The 9,811-nt window shown below is 38.2% G+C and overlaps 1 protein-coding gene across 4 annotated transcripts in view; it reads left to right on the forward strand.

Moving 5' to 3' along the window:
- Positions 1 to 9,811, forward strand: part of DCLK1 (doublecortin like kinase 1) — a 352,892-nt gene that overhangs the window by 11,796 nt on the left and 331,285 nt on the right. For all 4 annotated transcript variants that reach the window (XM_023519275.1, XM_023519276.1, XM_012811600.2 and 1 more), the window contains exon 2: positions 5,228 to 5,574. In XM_023519275.1, the coding sequence (XP_023375043.1) occupies positions 5,228 to 5,574 (347 nt within the window). The remainder of the gene's footprint in view (positions 1 to 5,227; positions 5,575 to 9,811) is intronic.

Genomic DNA, 9,811 nt, shown 5'->3' on the forward strand with positions numbered 1-9,811 from the left:
GTCATTGTTGTTTGTCAGGCCTAGGCTGGGTTTGAACCCGCCAGCTCCAGTGTATGTGGCTGGAGCTCTGGCTGCTGAGCTACAGGTGCTGAGCTACTTTGTCTTATATTTTAATACCTTGTATTTTTGTAGATTATATAAGCATTCCACATTATATTAACCCATTGTCCTATTGTAGGTCTTCAGTCTGTGCCTCCATGTTTTAATTTTAGTTTTTCTACTTTTCAATTTGAAAAACATGGGGCCTCTCAATTTTTTTCCTTCATGTTTTTGTATTTCTTTGGATTTGCGCAGTTGAAATTTTCCACAGATCTGACATAACATTCAAATTTACATTCCCTGCAAGCTTATTTTTATGTGTTACTGTATCATGAAAGACTTCCATGGAAGAATGACCCAGAAGCACCTTTGGGACATCTTTTTTCTTGCCTTTAATAGCACTATCAAAATTGTCTTAAACCAGAGACTTCAGGTAGATTATGAAATGTCACTGCACATAGCTGAGTTGACTCATAAAATATAATATCCAGAAGGCACTTTATGATATTTCCTTCTATAAATAATCTTTCATGTAATTTAACTAAGTTCCGTTTTAGAGGTTTCAATATATATTTGAGTGTTTCCCAGGTTTTGCCATAATTCATAATAGTGAAATTTTATTGCCAGAGTTTTCTATAAGAGAGCTTATACTAAGGAAAAAATGAAATATATGGCAGATATCCTTCACTGAAGATACTTTGAATATGTCATATTTGATCGTAAAGAAATACTAGAGAAAGTAGCAACTAGCTTTAGTAATGTGAAGGATAGAGATGAGGTCATTTTCAGCCTTGAGTCCAGTGATATTAGAATTTGAAGTCACAACTCTTGGTCAATGGAAAAACTCCAGCAAGAAGGAGATTGGTGCAAATTTCTAGGGACCCCCCCCATATGGATTCTCATGGAAGTACACTTTTATTGCTGACACACCAGGCCTACTCAACCAAGAAACTAATAGCACAGTACCAGAAATTTTTATAGTACCTAGGGAATTTTAAGTGGAAATATTTTAATTTCATAATGAGAGCTAATGGCCAAGTAGAATTACCTTTGCAGGTTATACTAAACCTTATTAAGAAAAAGTTTATTCTTGAACTTTGAAGAATAATGGGAAATCTTATAATTTAAAAGTATATAGGTGATTTTCTTAAAAACAAAATACCGAGAACTCTTCAGTATCTTAAAAATAATCTAATATGATTATATAGAAATTATTTCACCCTCCAACTTCATGAAAATACTTAAATCTCTTAGGAAAGAGATTACCATATTCTGACATTTTGGTACTGGTTGGATCCAAACATAATTTCATGCTTTTGATCCCTACCTTTTATCTTTTTATATAATTGTCATTTTCTTTATATCTCTCTTTTCTTACGAGCAAATATTAGTTTTTGGCCTTTGCAAATGTCACAACAATTCAAGAAGATGCTGCTTCACAGTTCTTGCTGTTTGTTTGGGTGTCTTGGACACCCAGATTATTAAATTTCAAGTGGAGGGTTAGAATTTTTTTTTATCATAGAATTTGTTAAATTGAACAAACTGAAACAAAACTGGTTTTGTTGTATGATTACCAACCAGTAACTCATTTTGTAATTTCCAGTACTACCTCTGAGATCTTTGCAACCATTCCATCCTTGTTTAAGTTCACCGATAGTAGGTAATGCCAGACTTTAAAAGCAAACTCTGGACTGTCTCAGTCAAATATACTTTTTTTTTTTAGGTAAATTCTCTTTGGTGTTACTGCTACTTAAGTTACACCAAAAAGACTTTGGGGGCAGTATATAACAATAATTATAAGTCTTACTTTATCTCTTTATTTTTAAATGGCCCTTAATACACACACATACTTCATTCCATTAAATGCAACTTATAAATGATTTTCTAAACAAGATTATAATTTATCACTTAACTCTTCGTCTGACTAAGGAAGAGATTAGACACTGTTTACCCAGTGCTATTTGACCAAATTAAGACTATGTATTCTTACCATTCAGAGCAATCACATTTAATTTATAATTATTGTTGATATTAGCACATTAATTGAAAGCTATGTTTTTACAAAATCAGAAAATATAGGTGGGCGCCTGTAGTCACAGCTACTTGGAAGGCTGAGGCAAGAGAATCACCTAAGCCCAAGAGCTGGAAGTTGCTCTGAGCTGTGATGTCACAGCACTCTACTGAGGGCAACAAAGTGAGACTTTGTCCCTAAAAAAAAAAAAAAAAAGAAAAGAAAACATAATTAACTGTAAGTTATGGTAGGAACCTCATCTCTAGTGATAGAGAGAAGTTCAGAATTATAATTACAGTAAAAATAGTTAAATAGTAGTCTAAAGGGCACATAGACTTGATGTAAAATTGTTTGCACAATCAAATGGAAACACACCAGCATAAGAAAACCCATCTGGGCTTTTCCTGAATTCCTGAATATGTAGTAACACCATGTGAGTGTGGTGTGTGACATCTTGGACTTGGTGGCAACTCCTTCTTTCTTTAGTTGTTACTTTCCTCTTAGTACAATATTATCTTTTAATGGAGTCTCACATCCTTCTCTGAGATACTCATTCCAGTTTTTAAATCTGTCAATCAGGGCAAGGCCTCATGGTTACCATACAAAATGAACACACGCTTCTTGTTGTCCTTGCTTAGGCCAAACCATTATCTTCTCAACGTTGTCATCACAGGACTTGTTCATCCTTTTAAAAATTTTCCATGTCCTTTATCTAAGATGTTAAAAAAAAAAAAAAGTGTTTCTTTTCCCTTTTAACAAACCCATTTCATATCATTATGTTCTTTAAAACTCTTTTCCTCTTCTAATTCACTTTTTTTTTGAGACTGAGTCACTTTGTCAACCTCAGTAGGTGGCATGTTAGCTCACAGCAACCTCAAACTCTTGGGTTTAAGTGATTTACTTGTCTTAGCCTCCCAAGTAGCTGGGACTACAAGTGCCCACCACAATGCCCACTTTTTTTAGAGACTACATCTCGCTTTAGCTTAGGCTGGTCTTGAATTCCTAAGCTCAGGCCATCCACCCACCTTGGCCTCCCAGAGTGCTAGGATTATAGGAGTGAACCACCATGCCCAGCCCATAATTCACTATTTTTATTAGAGAAGTTTTCTTTGTTGAATTTTGAGCCACTCTATATTTTCGTTTTGATTTTAGTTGTTAGGTTGGTATATAAACTTACAAATAATCAGACAATAGCGTATCTTCATTTAGCACAGAATTCTGATAAAAGCTGGCTTTGCCATTTGCTTTGTTGAGGAGTGTTCGGGACATTCTCACATTGAGATGGACCCAGTGTGGTGTCTAGTGGTAACTAGGCACAATTAACAGCTTATAACTTGAGCTCTGCTTACTGATTTCCAGTAATTTTGGTTTTAAATTTTCCCTTCAGGCTCACTGCCTCATCAGGGTAATGTGGCCTCAGGTCATTTTCACTTGCAATGAGGTCACTTTGATCTCAACTATCTAATTTGAGCTTCATAAAAACCCAATGAATTTTCATTTTACAGATGAATAAACCACCACCCAGAAATCTAAGTACCAAGTTTGGTACTTGTCCCTGGTCATGTGTTTAGAGAGGTCAGGTCTTGAGAATTTCCAATTCTTTCTTCATACAATCACATTCATGCTGTCCCTCCATAAAGCCTTCAAAAACACCACTGTTGCAGCACCCACGTATATAGTTTTGATATCTATTTAAATCAAAAGAGAAGCATAGTCGGGACAAGTTATGGTCTGCCAGGTGAAGAGCAAGCAGCTTGGTTAAACGTGCACTGTTTGTGCACTTTCTGGTGAGGCATGCTGGATATGTATGTACATAAAAGTGTTTTCTTAAAACATTTGGAAATAAATGTTCCATAACCTGTATAACTGTTACTTTTTTATTTTTGAAACCCCGGTGGCCTTGGATATTTATACTGTTAGTTTAAAAATAAAACAAAAGTTTAGATAAAAGTAAATGTGCTGTGTTGGATTTGACTTAGGTCTCTTTACCTGCAATTAGAAAGGCTTTCTAAAAAAAAAAAAGAAAAGAAAGGCTTTCTAAGCATTTTTATCTGTTCTTGCTTATAAAGACTTATTAATACAGAAAAAAAGTCATTATAAAATATTTCATTTCAAAATGCTTTGACCTAACCTTATGAAATATGTTATTAGAATCAGTCATTTTACAATTTGTCGTCGCTTGGCACATGGTTGGTTTCTTTTGCATGTGATACATGTCCACTTAATAATCTGAATATTTTCATTAAAAGATGCTCTGTTAAGGAGTCATTTTTAATAAAACTTTAATTATATTTATCTTAGAGTCAGTTTATGAAACTACAATTTGTATGCTGAACCTTTGACCTGTGAGCAAATGTGAATAGACTTTCTCACTATAGTCAACCCTTTATAGGAGGGAAGAAAGGAAGGTTATTTTGGAATTTTATTTGACTTTTATTGCATAAAATTTGTAAATTATTTAACTCTTTTAAGATGTGTTCTTTTTTCTTTTCTTTTTTTTTTTTTTTTGAGACAGAGCCATAAACTGTCATTCTGGGTAGAGTGCTGTAGCATCACAGCTCACAGCAACCTCCAACTCCTGGGCTCAAGAGATTCTCTTGCCTCAACCTCCCAAGTGGCTGGGACTACAGGCGCCCGCCACAATGCCTGGCTATTTTTTTGGTGTTGTTGTCGTTGTTTGGCGGGCCTGGGCTGGATTTGAACCCGCCAGCTCTAGTGTATGTGGCTGGCACCTTAGCCACTTGAGCTATAGATGCCAAACCTTAAGATGTGGTCTGATTCATCTTTAGTTTCTGAATGATCTCAGGTAGCAAATGTGGGTACTCCCAATTGTGATGTTTTCTGTGAACTTAAATATCCATAAACCCTAAAGAATACTTTCTCTTTTCAGTTAGTTTCATACCTTTCTATTTGAGCATATCCATATTTCTTTCACCAACCTGAAGATGAAGAAATGGAAGAAGATGATGTTTTACCTCCAGGTACACTCTGTTGCTGACAAAGCCAGATAAAAGTTGGAAATCTTGCTTTTTCATTAATTATTAATCACAGTGACATGGTTTTAAAAGTCAGAGCTAGCTCTCATGCCTAAGTAGAAAAGAAAAAATTGAAAACTAAGCATGAAAGGAGAAATGAGTTTATCTGAGAGTGAATTTGAATGTTTCCTCTCTTCCTTAGGAGAGAGTTATGTGTGCGGTTCCATAGAGCCCTTTAAAAAACTGGAGTATACCAAGAACGTGAACCCCAACTGGTCGGTGAATGTCAAGACCACCTCGGCTTCCCGGGCGGTGTCTTCCCTGGCCACGGCCAAAGGGAGCCCCTCAGAGGTGCGAGAGAATAAGGATTTCATTCGGCCCAAGCTGGTCACCATCATCAGAAGTGGGGTGAAGCCACGGAAAGCTGTCAGGATTCTGCTGAACAAGAAAACTGCTCATTCCTTTGAGCAGGTCCTCACTGACATCACTGATGCCATCAAGCTGGACTCGGGAGTGGTGAAACGCCTGTACACCCTGGACGGGAAACAGGTAAGAGAGGTGTTGGGATGTGGCTTTACCTTTAAGGCAAGAGGCGGAGAGGTGGGGGTACCTGTGACACATGGTGATAGGAATGTTATACATCATTTGCTCAGGTTGTTCAGGGTGCTGGGTCATTTAGTCAACAAATATGTATTTATTGGCCTCCTACCAGATAGGATTATCCATAGGAATAAAGAATTTTAAAAGCCTATCTTTGCAGATGAAATGGTTACTCAGGAATTTCTACTTTTTGCAGTTATCATTTTACTACACATAATGGTTCTTTTTAGTTATTTGTTTTCAGCTTCATCATAGGTCTTAAAGCATTAATAAGCATGTGACTGAGGGATAAACCGTGACAATTAGACAAAAATCTAACTCATATTTTGACCTAAATAATCATTTATGATTTTATGTCCTGGTAGTGTTCACTAGTGAGATTTACTTAAACTTTATAGATTTTAAAATATATATCTAAGGAATGAATCATCTGGATGGATTTGAGAGACATATTTCTAGAACATTATGGATCTTGTATTTAAAATATAATTTTCAGTATTAAAATGAAAGGGAATTTTCTTTAGCTATAAAATAGACATCAGTTGACTTGGAGGGGTGGATGTTTCAATGTCAGTTGGTCAAATGAGCCCAAAGGAAGCATTTTACTCTTCGGTATCTTGTGTGGACTTTCATTAAGGCTCGACAGAAGCTCATGGTGAGCTGATTTTATGTATAGTGTGATTTGCTATACACACAGAGCTTGCCTGTGTCTTTGTGTTTAAGACTATAGTTTTTTTGCATACTATCTTTGCTTCAAATTTAGTTTTTAATGTGGCTTTATCAGAATGCTTTTTTAAAAAAGTTTTGAATGATTTGTTATCATACACATGAAAATCAAACTAGATTCATAAATTAAAAGATTGATCTTGGCTCGGCGTCTATAGCTCAACGGGCTAAGGCGCCAGCCATGTATACCTAAGGTGGCGGGTTCGAATCCCCAGCCTGGACCCGCCAAAACAACAATGACGGCTGCAACCAAAAAAATAGCTGGGCGTTGTGGCGGGCGCCTGTGGTCCCAGCTACTTGGGAGGCGGAGGCAGGAGACTCGCTTGAGCCCAGGAGTTGGAGGTTGCTGTGAGCTGTGATGCCATAGCACTCTACCCAGGGGGACAGCTTGAGGCTCTGTCTCAAAAAAAAAAAAAAAAGATTGATCTTATTAAATAGAAGACTCATACAAGTTTTTGAAGGATAATACATTTAAACTTCATGAATTAAAAATAGATGCTAATGAATACTATGAAGAGTGTTATTCATGAAAAAAATATCTCCCCTATGGATCTATTCAAATATTCTAAATTATAAAATTCTTCAGGGAAGAAGGAATACGTACTAGTTGTTTATTTATATTTACCAATCTTCTGCATGTCTCCTACCTTGGGCCCTAAATGTCATGTGTGTAAGCATTCCAAGTGATGAGATTCTCTGTTCTCTAGATTCTACAGCCTGAATGTTACCAACTTTTCAGTGACTGGAAAGGTCACTGCTGGCATTTCAATTACAGTAGCAACAAGAAGGCAAGCTTCTCATGGAAACATTTAAACCCTTTACTGGTTCCATTTCTAATGACTAACTCAATCACCTTGTTGAGTTTTCTCAAGATGGGAGTTTACCTATTTGCATAAAGAGTAGAGTTGAGAATAAAGAATACATATTGATAAATACTTCTCCTTCCTTACAGCATAACTTTGAGAGTTGCAGATTGCTACACAAGGAATGGAAACATCAGCTTTAGCTACTTTAGCTAATATAAGAGGTCATTTAATTTTGTTTATTCTAAGAATGAATTTCTAGAATAGGTATGATGTTTTCAATTGGTTTCTTCCTTTCTGAATTTATCTAGTGTCGATATTTTATAATAGCTAATTTGCTGTGGTTTACCTGTCGATAATTTAATGCAAGGGGGGAAAAGTCCTAGGTTTAATAAAAATCCCAAATTTAATATCAATCTTGGCTCAGCCATGGATTAGTTGTTTTTAACAAACACTTAGCCTCACTATACTCATGAGTGAAACATGGATAAAAAGATCACGCCTGTTTTATAATTTGCTTGTGGAACAACTATGATAATAGATGTGAAAACAATTTTGAACTTTTTTTTTTTTTTTTTTTGAGACAGAGTCTTATTTTGTTGCCCTGAGGCTGAATGCCTTGGCATAAGACTAGCTTATAGCAACCTCAAACTCTTGGGCTCTAGGGATCCTTCTGCCTCAGCCTCCCAAGTAGCTGGCACAACAGGTGCTTCTCACCACACCCAGAGTTTTTCTGTTTTTAGTAGAAACAGGGTCTCACTCTTGCTCAGGCTGATCTGAAACTCCTGAGCTCAAGCAATCCACCTGCCTTGGCCTCCCAGTGTGCTAGCATTACAGGGGTGATCCTAGCACTGCACTAAGCCCCATTTAGCATTGTTCTAAGTGCTTTGCATATATTAGCATGTTTGATCCTTGTAGTAGCTTAATTATTGTCCCCACTTAACAGATTGGGATACCAAGGCACAGAGCTTGTTAAAAACACCCCCAAGGCTCCACACCCAGAGCTCAGTGGTTAGGGCACTGGCCACATACACTGAGGCTGGTGGGTTGGAACCTGGCCTGGGTCTGCTAAACAACAATGACAACAACAACAACAAAAAATAGCCAGGCATTGTGGCGGGTGCCTATAGTCCCAGCTACTTGGGAGGCTGGGGCAAGAGAATCACTTGAGCCCAAGAATTTGAGGTTGCTGTGAACTATGACACCATGGCACTCTACCAAGGGCAACATAGTGAGATTCTGTCTCAAAACAAACAAACAAACAAACAAAAAAACACGCCTGAAATCACACAACTATAAATGGCAGAGTTGAGATTTGAACCAGTCTCGCTCCAGAGCTTGTGCTAGTAGCCAAGCTACCACAAAAGGTTATGTCAAAGCTCCAACAGAGGTAAATTACTGAGAAACAACCGTCAGGGAGGGATTTGTGCAGCAACATTATCTGAAAGTTTCTGCTCTGCACTTTTTTTCCTGCAGTCATTCTGCTGTCTTTTGTACTCAGCTGGTTTCCTGTCATTCAGTTTGGGTTGGGGCCTCGCCTCCTGTTGGCATGTTCTCTTCATAGCAGGAGTGGTGAAAAGCTGCAGAGGAATTGGACAGTAAAGTGGAAAGAGCACACAGACATTTTGCTGGGGTTCCCAGTGGGAACAAAGATGCTTCTTCATGGACCCCAGGAGTCTTTAGAATTGTTTCGGTTCAGAAGAGAAATCTGCCCCCTAAGTAGTTTGTTAGGATAGAATATTTTGACATCCCTAGCACAGATGGGGGCTTGATAAGCCTCTGAGAATACACCACTTTCTTCCAAGCCCTCCTGTGGAAGGATACCTGGCCATGGTGGCTTCCGTGGTGCCACCCCTGACTCTGCCTGTTATGGTTTGGGGGCCCATTTGTTGTCAAAAGAATATCACCCAGGTGGTGCCTGTGGCTCAAAGGAGTATATACTGGAGGTGGTGGGTTCAAAACTGCAAAAAAAAAAAAAAAAAGGAACATCACCCTAAGATCACCTGACCCACCCACTGCCCCTTATCCAGTGCCCAATAAAGTGTTTAAAGGTAAAATTTCTTTCAGAGTATTGAAGGAGGGTTGTATGAAAAGTGAATAGTGTCCCTGCTGTGCGTAAATGGGTAGAGGAAGATACGCAAACAGGAGGACGGTTCAGCTGCCTTCTGGCAGCCTGCAGATGTAGCCCTGGGAGAGAGACTGTTGACACTGAGATTTTGCTGTTTAATAGTTACCGGAGGAGGAGATGGACGCTGGAGGGCATGGACCACATGCTGTTCTCATTTTTTTCTATCACTATTCCTTGCTCGCTCTCCTCCGGGTTTGCATTAAACCCTGACTGAAGAGTTCATTGTACAGTACTTCTTGAAGTTTTTAGGCTGAGCTAAGGAAATCAACACACTGGGAAAGCTGTACCATCTAGAAAAGATTCTGCAGGGAACTGCAGTTGACCGAGTTGCCGGTGGTCGCTGAGGAGCAGGCTGTCTGTGAGCAAACCCTTTCTGATGATTTCCAGTCCTTTCTTTGTTCAGGGGCACTGAAGCTTTGGTAAAAGGTTACCTGCTCCCAGCCTTCAGGTTCACTGCTGTCCCCGTCATCAGGCACTTTGAGTTCAAGAAAACACTTATTTTCTGTGGCTTTTTTTTTTTTTTTTTTTT

Source organism: Otolemur garnettii, unplaced genomic scaffold (assembly GCF_000181295.1).
Source record: "Otolemur garnettii isolate 467f Iridium unplaced genomic scaffold, OtoGar3 scaffold00167, whole genome shotgun sequence".
Lineage (NCBI taxonomy): Eukaryota > Metazoa > Chordata > Mammalia > Primates > Galagidae > Otolemur > Otolemur garnettii.